Source organism: Podarcis muralis, chromosome 13, assembly GCF_964188315.1.
Source record: "Podarcis muralis chromosome 13, rPodMur119.hap1.1, whole genome shotgun sequence".
Taxonomy (NCBI): Eukaryota; Metazoa; Chordata; class Lepidosauria; order Squamata; family Lacertidae; genus Podarcis; species Podarcis muralis.
Genome location: NC_135667.1, coordinates 20,362,379 through 20,377,497, shown reverse-complemented (window position 1 = coordinate 20,377,497; position 15,119 = coordinate 20,362,379). Strand labels below are relative to the sequence as shown.

Genomic DNA, 15,119 nt, shown 5'->3' with positions numbered 1-15,119 from the left:
TACTGCAGTACTCTCTCCCCATTACACCAGATATGAGATGGTGATAGGCTGAAACACCCCTCTTAATGGAAGAAAGTGGAGATGGGTCTCTTTTACAGTGAAGTCCTTTGCCCACATACTTGGGAGTAAGTCCAATTTAACTAAGTGGGACTGACTGCTGAGTAGATAGGATTGCATTTTTTTAAAAAAAAAAACACATACAATTCCTAACTGTTTTCCCTCAACAGACACAGCTTTCCCCTTCCTAGAGTCCCACAGTGGGGGGGGGGGGCAGGGGGGCAAGAGAAGCTGTACCTGTTGAATATCTGCTCTCTTTTTAAGGTACAAAGGCAGGGAAGTGGGGGACAACAAACCTAGTTTAGAACATGACCTGCAGGGAAAGAAAAGTTTAAAAAGTAATGGGACTAGCAAGTGTGTTTGGGGATGAATAAGGTGGCCAGGATCAGACCTCTTGGGTTCTGTAAAAGAGGCCCATCGACCTATGGATTAGAGAGAAGCTAGGATGCGGGTGGCACTGTGGTCTAAACCACAGAAGGTCGGTGGTTCAAAATCCTGAGACAGGGTGAGCTCCCGTTGCTTGGTTCCTGCTCCTGCCCACCTAGCAGCTCGAAAGCACGTCAAGTGCAAGTAGATAAATAGGTACCGCTCCAGAGGGAAGGTAAACAACATTTCCGTGTACTGCTCTGGTTCGCCAGAAGCAGCTTAGTCATGCTGTCCATATGACCCGGAAGCTGTCTGCGGACATATGTGGGCTCCCTCGGCCTATAGAGCGAGATGAGCATGCAACCCCAGAGTCGTCCATGACTGGACCAAACTGTCAGGGGTAGTACATAACGGGTACCTTTACCTTGGACTGTAAACACACCAGACATTTAAAGCACACACACCCAACGAAGAATCCTGGGAACTGTAGTTTGCTGAGAGTGCTGGGAATTGGAGCTCTGTGAGGGGTAAGCTACAGTTCCCAGGGTTCTTTGGGGGAAGCCAGGTGGATGTGGCCTAGGACAGCCAAGGTCTCTAGAGCTGGGGTAGGGAACCTTTGGTCCTCCAGATGTTGCAGAACTTTGTGTAGTTCAACAACATCTGGAGGGCCAACTGTTCCCTGCACCTTCTCTAGAGAGTCTAGAGGGATAAATTCATGGGGGTTTTAAAAAGAAGAAGAAAACACTTTCTATCCCCTCTTCTTCCCTCATGAACATGACTCAGCAGAAACACTTCCTCCAGAACACTGACACAAGGGGGGGGGAGAAAACTCAGGATGATTCAGCAAAAAAAGTGTCTCTCACTTCCCTTTCCTCCTCCCCCTCCCCTTTGTTATTGTTCTCAAGCTGGAGGCCTTGAGGCTGTTCTGTCTATCCACCGCTGCCCCCTGAAAATAACTAGCTAGCAATGTGTGGGATGCAGCAGCCAGGAGACAGAGATCTTGTAATTCCAGCAAAATGAGAATCCTCTTTCTCGGGCCCATTTGCCATGGAAGCTTCATGCTGTTGTTCGTGTTTTCAAAATATAAATTATACGGGGTAGTTTTGAGTCAATTGGGCATGCGAGGCCCATACAATTTGTAGCAAAAGATTAGGAAATTATCCCAAGCATTCCTGCTGACATGACATGACTGATAATTACCGTATTTTTCGCACGATTGGACGCACCGGACCATAGGACGCACCTAGTTTTTTGGGGGGGAAATAAAGGAAAAAATTTCCCCCTTTATTTCCCCCCCAAAAGCAGGTCAGGGAAACCGAACCAGGTCGAGGAACAGCGGGATAGTGGCGCTGCGCCTCCCTGCTGTCCCCCAAGCTTGTGGGGCTGGCCGATGTCTGTCTGGCGGGCAGGGAGCTCTGCTTCAGGGCGCCCCACCCGCCAGGCAGCAGGCTGCTATCCGCAGCGTGGAGAGCCTTGTCGGGAACTCCTGCAAGCCTCCCCACTCTGCGGATGTCTGCCTGGCGCGAGGGGCGCTCTGCTTCAGGGCGCCCCACCCGCCAGGCAGCAGGCTGCTATCCGCAGCGTGGGGAGCCTTGCCGGGAACTCCTGCAAGCCTCCCCACTCTGCGGATGTCTGCCTGGCGCGAGGGGCGCTCTGCTTCAGGGCGCCCCACCCGCCAGGCAGCAGGCTGCTATCCGCAGCGTGGGGAGCCTTGTCGGGAACTCCTGCAAGGCTCCCCACTCTGCGGATGTATGCCTGGCGCGAGGGGCGCTCTGCTTCAGGGCGCCCCACCCGCCAGGCAGCAGGCTGCTATCCGCAGCGTGGGGAGCCTTGTCGGGAACTCCTGCAAGGCTCCCCACTCTGCGGATGTATGCCTGGCGCGAGGGGCGCTCTGCTTCAGGGCGCCCCACCCGCCAGGCAGCAGGCTGCTATCCGCAGCGTGGGGAGCCCTGTGGGGAATTCCTGCAAGGCTCCCCATGCTGCGGATGTGTTCCCGAAGCGCCTGGAGCTCTGCTTTCAGGGCGCCTGGCGCTCCGGGAAGCAGGCTGAGCGGAGCGCTAATCCCGAAGCCCCAAGCTTCGGGATTAGCGCGGCGCTTCGCTAGCCCTGGGAGAGCCACGCAACGTCGCGGGGCTCTCCCAGGGCTAGCGAGACCTTGCCGGCACCCAGAAGCTTGGGGCGCGCTGAGCTCCACGCGCCCCAAGCTTTGGGATTAGCGCGGCGCTTCGCTAGCCCTGGGAGAGCCACGCAACGTCGCGGGGCTCTCCCAGGGCTAGCGAGACCTTGCCGGCACCCAGAAGCTTGGGGCGCGCTGAGCTCCACGCGCCCCAAGCTTCGGGATTAGCGCGGCGCTTCGCTAGCCCTGGGAGAGCCACGCAATGCCGCGGGGCTCTCCCAGGGCTAGCGAGACCTTGCCGGCACCCAGAAGCTTGGGGCGCGCTGTGCTCCGCACGCCCCAAGCTTCTGGATTAGCGCAGCGGTCCGCTAGCCGTGGGAGAGCTGGGTCTCCCACGGCTAGCGGATAGCTTCCTGAAGCCTGGAGAGCGAGAGGGGTCGGTGCGCACCGACCCCTCTCACTCTCCAGGCTTCAGCGAAAGCCTGCATTCGCTCCATAGGACGCACACACATTTTCCCTTGCTTTTTGGGAGGGAAAAAGTGCGTCCTATGGTGCGAAAAATACGGTAGCTATCCACACATGCCTTAAAAACAACCCACCCTAAGCACAGATACAGAGATACCCCTTCAATTTCACACCACACCCGGTTTTGATCAATTGGTGGGCTGTATTCATTGTTCTACCCAAGTAGACCCATTGTAACGAATAAACCTAAGTTAGTCATCTTAATGAACTTCAGTGAGTCTACTCAGGGAAGGAGTAGCGCTGTCTGCAACGCTTGGCACACCCTTGTGTTCAGCTGTTTGCTTTTTGCAATATTTATCACAGGTGTTTTTGAAGAATTCAGAATACAACACTTGATGAGGACATACATTTTATTGGATAGTTCTCTCTACAGCTTCTGTCAAACAAGGCTTTTCCGTCCATTTGAACCAACCCGGTCCTGGTTTTCTCTGCATCCCTATGACCTGTCGTCTTGGGTTCAGCTTTGTCATTGTCATGAAAACAAGTTGGAAGGGGAATCAGAAGTGGGGCAGACGTGAGGAGCTCAGCAGTGCAGTGCGGATCTTGCTGTCGGCCATGACCCCATGACATGTTTAACTGCATGATGCTGGGAAACAGGGACCGAAACTGTATGAGGAAGCTGGGCATATGATGGGATGGGTCTTAAACTGGCCTAAAGTGGGGTAGTAAAGGTGAAGGCGAGGGAGGATCTCATCTCTCTGTCTTGCTTCTCTATCTGCCTCTCATAAGGAGTGCAGGATATGCAGAATTTCTGCAAAGGTCAGCTTTGTGGGGCAGTGGCACGTGATAGCAGAATGTGTTGTGGTGACAAATAGCGAAAGAGGAAGCTTAGAAGCCAGAAGATCTCCGGTGAGAGAATTGTTATTTAGCTAGTTTTTGCTTCAAACCGCTAAAGATGGTCACCCCGTTCCCAAAAGTATCTCTACAGATCTGGGGTAACAGAGTTTGCGGGTGTAAAAGCACCCATAACTACTAGAGTTAGTGACTGTTAGAAACCAATAAAGGGGTAGAATTCAGCTGATTTCGGAAGCATTGAACGAAAGTTTCCAGGCCAGTGGAAAAATACTGGGATAAAAGTCACTAAGAATGACCACAACTGCTTGAAGCAAGTCATTCACACATCAACAAAAAGGTGATGTCACATAGGAAAAATGTGTCCTTTTATAAAGCAGAGCTCTGGAGGAGTGAGGGGGGGTAGGCAGGCAGAAGGGAAGGCATTGTGTTTTGGGCAAGGTGTTCTGCGAACAAGAAGGAAGAAGTGGGGAGAAGTCTGTGGGGGGCACTGGAGGGCAGGTGCCATGAGGGCTGGCTGGAGACAAGCTGGGGCAGAGGCACAGAGTTGGTGCTTAGAAAGCCTCTGAGTGCCATCCTCTTTCTGCTGTGAAGGACAATCCCTTCTTGAGACGCAAGTGCTCTAAACTCTGCACTCCCTCCATCTGCACCCAGGTTGTAAATATGTGTCAATAAACCATTTTTCTTAAGAACACGACAGTCTCGGCCATGTATTGTTTCCCAATGGAAACACGAACCCTGGGTGAGCGCCTGGGACTCCCTGGGATTTTGCTCCTGCTTGGCAGAGATTTGGGGAGGATCGCAACCTTTGTAACATTATGGTTTGCTAGATTCAGGTTGCTCTGATGCAGTCGAAATAAAAAATAAAATAAAATAGTCCAGTAGCACCTTAGGGACCAACTAAGTTTGTTCTAGGTATAAGCTTTCGGAAAGCTTATACCTAAAACAAACTTAGTTGGTCTCTAAGGTGCTACTATGGGATGCGGGTGGCGCTGTGGGTTAAACCACAGAGCCTAGGGCTTGCCGCTGAAGGTCGGTGGTTCAAATCCCCATGGCAGAATGAGCTCCCGCTGCTCGGTCCCTACTCCTGCCCACCTAGCAGTTCAAAAGCACATCAAAGTGCAAGTAGATAAATAGGTACCGCTCCGGTGGGGAGGTAAACGGTGTTTCCGTGTGCTGCTCTGGTTCGCCAGAAGCGGCTTAGTCATGCTGGCCACATGACCCGGAAGCTGTACGCCGGCTCCCTCGGCCAATAAAGCGAGATGAACACCGCAACCCCAGAGTCGGTCACGACTGGACCTAATGGTCAGGGGTCCCTTTACCTTTAAGGTGCTACTGGACTTTTTATTATATATTTTTTATTATGGTTTGTTGTTCATCTCCCTCTCTCTGTAGTTCCTGACAAAATACGTCAAGACAGAAAGTATAGCAAAACAATCCAAATAAGCAACCATTTGTTATGTTATAATAAAACACCATTTGTATTTTATACATAAGAACACATTCCTGAATGCTGTCTGTTCCCGTCCCCACCAACTTGGACAGTGTGAAGCTTGCTAAAGCAGGCAAAGAACAGGGGAAGTCTTACACACTTGTCTTATTTTCAGACTTTGGCGGAAATTCCCCAACAACCCTACCTGTGGTTATTTTGAGACTCTGCCAGCATGATATTTGTCTCATCTGCACTCAGCTTGGCTTCCTCTGTGCTGGAAACCAACAAAGTAAAATATTCTGTTTAAAAAGTGTATGCTGAACTATACCTGGGATCCCCTTCACCAGTCCCTTCCAGCAAAACCAGCTGCAAACCAAAAGGCTGTGTATGCATTATCTCTCTGAAGCACATTCAAAGCACATTCTTCCCCTCAAAGAATTCTGGGCACTGTAATTTACCCCTCACAGAGTTATAATTTCCAGCAACCCTGAACAAACTATCGTGCTAAATAGTTCTGTTTTTACAAGCCTTGTTCTCAAGGTAAGACTGCAGCTCGCTGGGTCTCCCAAATTGCTTATTTTTTTAGTGACAATAGCTTACATGTACAGGTGTTTAACCTGCATCGTTTTCCCCATCAAAATCGCTCCCCCCAACCTGCAAATTTGAATTTTGATTATTCCACTTATTGAAAAAAGGGAAGCAGCAATGTATGGTTTGAAAGCCCCCCATCCTGGAAATCTAATCGACCCTCTCCTTCCCTACTGAAATCTTGCCAGGTATTGTGGCCAACTTTCAAGTGGATTCTTTTGGTCCTATTTGTTTCAGGCGTTGAATTCAGTGGCAAATATGCTTCATGGCACTTCCTTCCCCTATGATCTTCCCCAGCGTCAGATTTTAGATTGTAAGCCCCTTGCGCCAGAGACCTGCCCTCTTGTACACGATAAAGTTCCATGTGCATTGACAATGCTATTCAACAATCAATAAGAGTAATAATAATAATTTTATCATTTGTACCCCACCCATCTGAATGGGTTGCCCCAGCCACTCTGGGCAGCTTCCAGCAAATATAAAAGCATAACAAAACATCAAACATAAAAAGACTTCCCTATACAGAGCTGTCTTCAGATGTCTTCTAAAAGTCATATACAGTGGTACCTCAGGTTACATACGCTTCAGGTTACAGTCGCTTCAGGTTTCAGACTCCGCTAACCCAGAAATAGTACAGAAATTGTGTGGCGGCAGCAGGAGGCCCCATTAGCTAAAGTGGTGCTTGAGGTTAAGAACAGACCTCCAGAACGAATTAAGTACTTAACCCGAGGTACCACTGTAGTTGTTTATCTGTTTGACATCTGATGGAAGGGCGTTTCACAGGGTGGATGCCACTACCGAGAAGGCCCTGTGCCTGGTTCCCTATAATTTAATATCTTGCAGTGAGGGAACCTCCAGAAGGCGCTTGGAGCTAGATAACATGGCAGGCATCTCCCAAGCACAGCACCTCTCCAGGCCTATATTGGGTCACCTGCCCTTGAATCCAGCTCTGGCAGGTGTATATTTCATGGGCACTGGAAGGGTGCAAGTGTCATGAATTATACAGGGGGATGGAAATCCATATTAACTGACTGTTGATAAGGGCAGCTGGTTTGCAGTGTTATGGGTTTGTGGGTGCCAGACCTCTAAGCCCTATAATCCTAGAAAGTGTTTTAAAATATAAATCAGGCTAGCTTGCTTATGAGGCGATTGCCTGGGTGAAGGGCCATTAAGAAAACAGTGTAAAGGTGATGTGCCTTTAAGAGAGCAAAAGAGAGGGGGCTCTGTGCCAGATGGCAGATAGGTCCCTTCTCCATCTCACAAAGAGGAAGAAGGATAAGAGCCAGTTGCGAATTTTGCTGTTATGTGAGTGAAGAAACAGAAAAAAAGCAGCAAGCAAAGGGTCGGACAGCAATGCTTGATTTCTGCTGGAATATCGCCATAGGCTCAGGTTGTATATATGTGTAAATAAACCAAATATCATAAAGACATCACAGGCTCTGTTGTGTCTCATTGTCCAAAAGCAAACCCAAACCCTGGGTGAGAGCTTGGAACCCTGGGATGTCGCAGCACTCAAGAGATTGGGGTGGGGCACAACAACTCAAGCATTTACTTTGTGTTTGTTCATGGAGTTCAGCAAGTCTGCATATCAATAACAGGAAGGAAAGTTCAGGGGAAACTGGCCGAGCTCTCCTTCTTTTATTGATCGATGTTCTTTGAGAAAACAAAATAAAAAGGGAGACTTTAGATTCACACACACCTTTACAGGCTGCGATGGAAGGATAACAAAGGGAGGAGGTGGGGAGACTGGCAGTTGTCCAAAGTGACAACAGAACGTTGTTTCTGAGCTGAAGGAGGCCACGAATACAATGCACACTGCTCAAGGACTAATTCTCTAAGGGCTTTTTCTCACACTTGAGTTGTGTCTTGTGGTCGCAGGACTAAAGGCAAGGCCAGGTAGATAAGAGCAGGTCTGGTGCTTGCCCCAGTGCAGCATTATCTTCCCCAGTAGGAGTGAATAGCAGCAATTAATTTATAAGGGAGTCTTCTTGGAATGGGTGCAGTTCCCTGTATCGGATCAGCCACCCATCACTCCTGCAGGAACTTGACAAGTTTGTCTCCCCTAGTAGCCACCCAGGGTCTCCAGGAGAGAGGCCTCTCACATCACTGGCTACCTGATCCTGGAGATGCCAGGGACAGTACTGGGGACCTTCTGCACTCAAAGCATGTGCTCTGCCACTAAGCCATGGGCCTCTCCCAAGCACTGCCTTTTAAGGAGGAGACAGCAGCAGTAGCGGTGAAGACAAAACCTTTCCTAGGCCCCTTACAATGGCTGGTCTGATGGGGACTGTCGTCCCATAAACTTTTTTTCTAGCTGGGCTCCCTCCCGTTATTTGAGTCACTGAGGGCGGGAGAGAAAGAGGATGATTTAGGCAGTGGACTGCAGGGAGAAGACGTTAGCATCCCACAGCCTCCCTTGTTGCTATTTAAGAGAGATTCCATTTTCTGCAGAGTGCTGGCAAATCCAGTTTTAAAACACATGCCTGATGCCCCTACATCCAAGTTTGCCCCTTACATCTGTGTCAGTGTGTGGAGGAATCAGTGTGTCAGTGGTATTTTGATTCTGATGGAAGCCAGTTATTTAACACACACACGGGAGGGGGGAACTTTCAATTTACACAACTGTCCAAGGAAAGCCAATGTTGCTTTCAAGTTATGAGCTGCAGGAGGCTTCAGACGTAGGGTAAGAGGCTCTGCGGTTAGCAATAGCAGAGCCCTTATCTCTCAAGCACAGCTGTGGGTGGAGTGATTTGGGTATATGTTTGTTATTTTTAAGAACAGCATAGTTTGCCTCTGTCCCTCCATACAAGCAAGAAAGCCAAGCTCCACTTCAAAGGTATTTGCAGTTGCTTGAATTTGCAGTCTTGGGCAATAATGAGGATGTAAGATAAGTACAGTTTGCCTCTTTGTAAACAAAACGTAAGTATAGGCTGTTCTGCTTGCAATATCCCAGAAAGGCACTTGGAGAAACTCAGAAATAAGATGCTGCACAGGTAAGGTTGATGCCTAACCAACTAGTTCAGCAGTATAACATTTTTATAAATAATTTAACTGATTCGTGTGCTTGGCCTATGGTCCTTTTATTATTATGTTATTATTTGAATCCTCTTTAAACTTATTTGGGAGTCACTTCTCAGGCTTACTTCTGAGGAGACCTACACACCACGGGGATGGGGGAACCTGTAGCCCTGCAGATGTTGCTGGACTACAACTCCCATTGCCCTTGACCATTGGCTCCCGTGGCTGGGGATGACATGGGAGATGGGAGTCCATAACATGGGAGATTTGGAAGGCAGCAGTTTTCTCCACCATTGCTGGTACAAGATTGAAGTGCCTTGCTGCGGAAGGGGAGAGGAGCTTCCCCTCCCGTTTCAGAGCAATGTGGAATTTAATCTACGGTAGCCACGGTGCAAATGGAAACAGGGCAGGTTTTAAATCTAGGTAAATTAATTAGGAACAAAGGTTTCCTGCATTTCAGGGGGTTGGACTAGATCAGGGCTTCCAAACTTGGGTCTCCAGCTGTTTTTGGACTACACTTCCCATCATCCCTGACCACTGGGTGCTGCTAGCTAGGGACGATGGGACTTGTAGTCCAAAAGCAGCTGGAGACCCAAGTTTGGGAGATCCTGGACGAGATGGCCCTCATGGTCCCTTCCAACTCTACAATTCTATGAGTTTTGGCCCTGGCTCCATCCGCCATCAGCATGCGGCCCCTGACAAATTATGCCCAAGGGCAAACGGCCCTTGAAAGGGGGGGAGTTGGCTGCCTAAGACAAGTGTGTTTGCCTTTCAGCAGTGACGATACCCCTTGTTTGGACATTGCAAACCTCCCCCCTCAAAACCCCCAGAAAAACCACAAGGCGAGTTTAAACGGGTGAACCCTTGTTTATTGGAAGCATGCCAACTGAGTGGTGGCAGGTACAGCCCCCCTTGAGTGGGGCCTGGCCAGAGTGACGGAGGTGGGTCTTGCTTCTGTGGGTTCACGGAAGGGGTATTGCGCTCTTGGGGACGAGGGAGGGAGAGGGAATCAGCTGCTGCTCTCTCCCAGGGTGTGCTTGTCAAAGAGGTATTCGCCAAGACCTCCTTGGGATGCCCCCAGCCGCCGGAGGTTGGTGACGTGGTCGCCCAGGACTTTGATAGCTTTCACTTGCTCGTCAAGGTAGTGAGTTTCCAGGAAGTCACAGAACTGTAGAGATGGAGAGAGAAGAAGACCAGGTGAAATGCTTGGTTAGGCAGGTCTACCATAAAAGAACACCCAGAGCACTTCCAATAAACTCTCCCCCCAACTGTTTACTTCTGAAGCTGTCTCTTCTAGTGTAGGGTTCACCTTGGATCAGTGGCAATCGGACGTTCAAGTTCTGCTATTTTATTTTTTTTAAAGGTATGGCAGTTTTATTTCAGGACTACGCTTAATAACAGGGAAGGGGGCCCGTAGTCCTCCGGGTATTGCAGGACTCCCACCCTTCCCGATCATTGGGCCATGCTGACTGAGGTTTACGGGGCTTGGGAATCAAATGACTTTTGGAGAGCCGTCCTTGCTTAAACGCATTGCAAAGGATTTTTTCCCCCTGTTTCTCTGCATTCTGCCTCCTGCCCCACATGATGTGAATAGCAGCAATTTCCGTATGCTGCAGCTGCTACAAGTATTTCTGCCCAGGAGGGTAGCAGGAAGACCTATTAGGGTCTTGGCGTAACATCTCACAGAATCAGAGGCAGGATGCAGAGATGGCTGGACCACTGATGGCTGAACAGTGAAGCAACATTGTGCAAATCCAGCAACTTACCAGTACCTCTGAGGCAAAGTAGGTAAAAGGCAAAATGTGCAAGTATAGTAACAGCTCAAGACAGGACTCCTAAGCCTATCAGCACCCCATGGATACTCACATGTGGGTCTCCCTGGCTGCTTGCCAGTTGGTGCAGATCCAGGAGGGCCTTGTTCACGTTCTTTTCCAGCTGAAGGGCTGCCTCCATGGCATCAAGAGTTGTACCCCAAGCATCCTTTTCTGGCTTCTGTAGAGACAGAAAACAAATATAAAATTATAGAGTTCCATAACAAACTGGCTTTTGAAGATTGGCTGCTGCTATTTCTGGGACAGTGGCTTCCCCAAGGCCAGAGGCAGGATTCGAACCCAGGGTCAACATGCTATTTTTGCCCAGCTCACATAGAAGGGTTTGAGGTCCTAACAGGCCTCAAGACAGAACCACCACCTGGGGAGTCCTGCAGTCGTTGCTCTCGGCATCTCTGGCTAGAAACAGGGCACCCCACCAGATTTGTACCTTGATGTCCTGCAGGAGGACCCGACCACCGCGCTGGCTCTGGAACTTCAGCAGCTTCTCAGCATGCTCCCGCTCCTCGTGGGACTGCGAGCGGAAAAAGGCAGCCACGTGTCGCAGGGCAACATCATCCCGGTCGAAGTAGGAAGACTGGAGAAAGGGAACAGGGGGAGATACTCAGGGACGCGGACTTATAAAAAATATTGGGGGGGCCCGGGAAAGCTCATGAATAATAAATAAGCTCATGAATATGCAAATAAAGTGGCGCCGCCTCCTCGTGAGCGAATAGGGGAGAGCGTGCTGCGCCTAGCCCCATGGAGTCGGCGCCTATGAGAGAGCCAGAGAGAGAGAGAGAGAGAGAGAGAGAGCCCGAGAGAGAGCGAGAGAGAGAGAGAGCGCAGCCAAGCCCCCTTCACCGCCTGCCCCCCCCGCCAGCCCCCTCTCCCCTCCTCCCTAGGCGGCAGCTCCGCCATGACCACAAACGGCGGCGGCAGCAGCAGCAGCCGCGCGCGGCCCGGGCTCCCCTCGCCGGCCGCGGGAGCCAAGGCGCGCGATAATTTTTTTAATTATTGGGGGGGCCGAGCCCCCCCAATAAAATTTTTGAGGGGGCTCGGGCCCCCTCAGGCCCCATGGGGTCGGCGCCTATGGAGATACTGGGTTACGTTGGGGAGATCCTAGCCAGGACAAGTGAGCAGATGAAACAGACCTTCAGATCTGGGGAAGTGTTGTGGGCAGGGAAGGAGGAGGCCTGGTCTGTTAAGAGAACCAATTGTTCCCACAATGTCTCAGATGCTTGCAAGTTCTGTAAAAGAACAACCACCTGAAGTTCTGGGAAGCAGGGGAAAACCCTCAAGTTCTTCTGCATAAGCTGTCTTCTGTATACCCAAGCTGGCCTCAACCATTTAGGGTTGCTGGCTCCATAACACTCTACTAGCCGAGATTCAGCAAGCACGCTCACTTTTGACTTTCTTACAGACTTCTTTATGCCAACAGGTCTCTGCAGTTGTTTAAAATTTCCACGAGTAGCCAGTCTTTTATTAATGATTCTTTTGTACTGCTTTTAATTGTTATTTTATGTTTTTATATTGCTGTGCACCGCCTTGAAGATTTACGAGAGGGCGGTATACAAATACTTTTACTTTGTAAAAAAACAAAACAAAACCCTTGAGTCAATGAAAGTCCACGCTACTACAAAATGTCTCCCATTTAGCCACGTGCCGAGACTACAGAGAAGACACTTGTCTGCAGTTTGCTACCAGGCACAAGCAGAGCAGGACAGGGGGGCCCTCCAGACATCCCTTTCCATTGTGCCTTCATGATTTCACACTTCTGCAGAAGGCGCCTCTGACACATGAAAAAACAGGAGGTGCTGTGCAAGTTTGTGTTGTTTTTTAACCTCTTTCTCTCTCTCTCTCTCTCTCATACACACAGAATTTAACTGGATCAGCCCAGAAATTTATTTGCAAATGAATGTTTTCTCCTGTTGCAGGAAGAGAGATGGGGATAACTGGCGAATCTCCTAAGGCTACAAAAAGAAAAGAAGAAGAAGGAGAAGGAGAAGAAGGAGGAGAAGAAGAAGAAGAAGAAATGGATATCCCCATCCAAGAGATGCTACATATGACAAACTTGAATTGGCAAAAAGGCTGTAAACAGTCACCAAAAAAACAACAACCCCTAATAATATTTTTTTAAAAAAATATATTAATGGGCAGGGATCCACAAATCCTGCATGCCTAGTACTGCAGAGAAATGGGTGAGTGTGGGAGAGGGATATGGAAAAACATGAACAAGAACACACAAGTTTTGAATGGAGAATCTGTACTTCTTCCAAGTCTGGAAGGTATCCAGGGGATAAACACTATTTTGAAAGGGGAGAAGGAGGAGGCGAGACTCACTGAATGGAGCCCATTGGTGTTAGGGGAAGAGAGGCAAGCCTCAAGCGTGGACTAACCTCAAATGCAGATTGTAAAGCAATTGAACTGACCAACTCGCAAAGCAACAGGACACAGTTAGGGAGAAAAAACCCAACCCACATATAATGGGGGAAGGAAATGTATAAAGAGCCATGGGGCAGGTAGGGGGACACTGAGCAGAGTGCCCTGGGTGCAAGAGGCTCCCCTCTTAAAAATAAAGTATATGGGGGATGGAACCTGCAGGAGCCCGAGGGGGCAGAGTTCTGGTGAAAGTTAGGCAAGGCGCCCTTGAAATACTGCTAGTATCACTCTCTCTCACACAGTCCATTTCCCAGAGAGACATCAAGGTGTGGGCATCAGAAGTTACAGAAAGAAACAGTTGTTAACAGAAGCCAAAACAAGAATAACAACACACACACCCCTTTCCATCTTCCTATACTGGAAGTGGGTCAAGTAGAGAGAAGGCGCTATTGGGTCTGGGAAGAAGAGAGAATAACTGTCATGGGATGTTCTTTTTAATCACCCCACCCTAGAAGCTTATCTCTGCCTCCCACTTGTTGATCCACCCAAGACTGGGCTTGAACACACCATGGGCAACTGAGGGGGTGGGGGGTGGAGAATGCAAGAATGGTGTTTTATGCCAAAGAGAGAGGCAAGGCTGTGTAGGGAGGCTGATCAGCAACTATGGGATGCCAAGCACCACCACCATGACCCCTAGGCCAGAGAGAGAGAGAGAGAGAGAGAGAGAAAGAAAGAAAGAAAGAAAGAAAGAAAGAAAGAAAGAAAGAAAGAGTGTGTATAAGTATTTTTGCAGCGTAGCAAGAGGACAATGACCAAGACTAGGGGAAGCACTAAAAAGGAAGTGAAAGAGTGTTCATTTGAAAACAAAGGGAAGGAAGCAAGCAGAGGCAGCCAGAACTCTCAAGACAAAGTCCCTCTCGTTTTTCTTGCTGCTGCTTTTCCCCTTGCAAGGAAACAAAAGTGATGAAAATGGAGATTCCTAATAAGGGAGAAGAGAGCACGGTGTTCCTGGGCTCTTCTCCGGCCCCGTTCAAACCCGCTACCTAGCCATGAAGCTCTCTGGGCGACTTCAGGCCCTGAGCCACCACTTCTTAGGGTTGCTGTGAGCTTCCAACGGGAAGGTGGGTGGGTGGAAGACCATGCCTGCTGCTACCTTGAACTCTTTAGAACAAACGTGGGATTGAAAGAACGCGGGGCAAGTGGAATTGGTGTCCTCCGGGGTTCTCTAGCCACGCTCCCTTTTCCCCCAGGGAACAGGGCCAACTGATCACAGAATTGTGGAGTTGGAAGGGGCACCCAGAGTCATCTAGTCCAACCCCCTGCCATGCAGGAATGAGGCTGTGACCCGGGGGCTCTGCACCCCAATATACCCCCACCACGTCGCCGACACACCCTGACCCCTTGCTCACCATGGACAGATAGACGTAGCTGGCGTACAGCTCCATGTTGACCATGCGGTTGACGGCGGCTTCGCAGTCGCGGTGGTAGTTCTGGCGGACCTGGGACTCCATGGCGGCGGGTCGGCTGCAAGGCGTCGGCGGGGGTCTCTCTTCGCTGGCTGGGCAGCTGGTCTCTCCGCGGGTCAACTCAAGCAAGGGTAGCAGAAGCAGCAAAAGGGAGTCTCCTTTCTTTTTTTTTGGCTGTTTTGTTTGCTGAAGAGGGAAAAGAGAGGGGGAAAAGAAAAAGAGGCTGGTGGTGGAACCGGTTCCGTTCAAACACTGTTGAAGCAAGAACCGAGCTCTGCGGGGACAAAGGGATCGCGGGCGCTTTTATAAGGCCGCCGGGCAGCGAGAGGGACGTGCGCAGCCACCAATGACCGGCCCTTCAGCGCACGCCGAGGCCGAGTGTTTGCGAAAGGCGGAGTCTGGGCAAAGGGGAACCCAGGCGTCCGAGCGCGCGGCCCTCCCTCCCTGCCTGCCTGGCGCACGTGACGGGCTCGGCTTCTCCTCCGCCCCAGCCGAGAAGCGCGCGCTATCTTTGCGCACACCCCGCAGGGAAAAAGACCACGTCGTATTGTAGTTGCTTTGCGCCCGCT

At 50.2% G+C, this 15,119-nt stretch overlaps 1 protein-coding gene across 1 annotated transcript; it reads right to left on the bottom strand.

The window, feature by feature from the left end:
* Positions 1 to 9,741: 9,741 nt before the first annotated feature.
* LOC114582102 (ferritin heavy chain A-like) lies at positions 9,742 to 14,837 on the bottom strand. Its single transcript, XM_028702885.2, has 4 exons — positions 14,494 to 14,837; positions 11,154 to 11,300; positions 10,761 to 10,886; positions 9,742 to 10,062 (listed from the first exon to the last, which is right to left on the bottom strand). Exons 1-4 carry the CDS (start codon positions 14,593 to 14,595, stop codon positions 9,904 to 9,906), a joined length of 534 nt encoding a protein of 177 aa, XP_028558718.1. The 5' UTR covers positions 14,596 to 14,837; the 3' UTR covers positions 9,742 to 9,903.
* Between the last annotated feature and the right edge of the window lie 282 nt (positions 14,838 to 15,119).

Bases quoted from the DNA above. Each gene is read 5' to 3' on its own strand.
- LOC114582102 (XM_028702885.2), bottom strand. From the start codon at position 14,595: ATGGAGTCCCAGGTCCGCCAGAACTACCACCGCGACTGCGAAGCCGCC. The intron at 10,887-11,153 runs GTACAAATCTGG...CTGTCTCTACAG, and splicing joins TCCTCCTGCAGGACATCAAG to AAGCCAGAAAAGGATGCTTG. The intron at 10,063-10,760 runs GTGAGTATCCAT...CCATCTCTACAG, and splicing joins GCAGCCAGGGAGACCCACAT to TTCTGTGACTTCCTGGAAAC.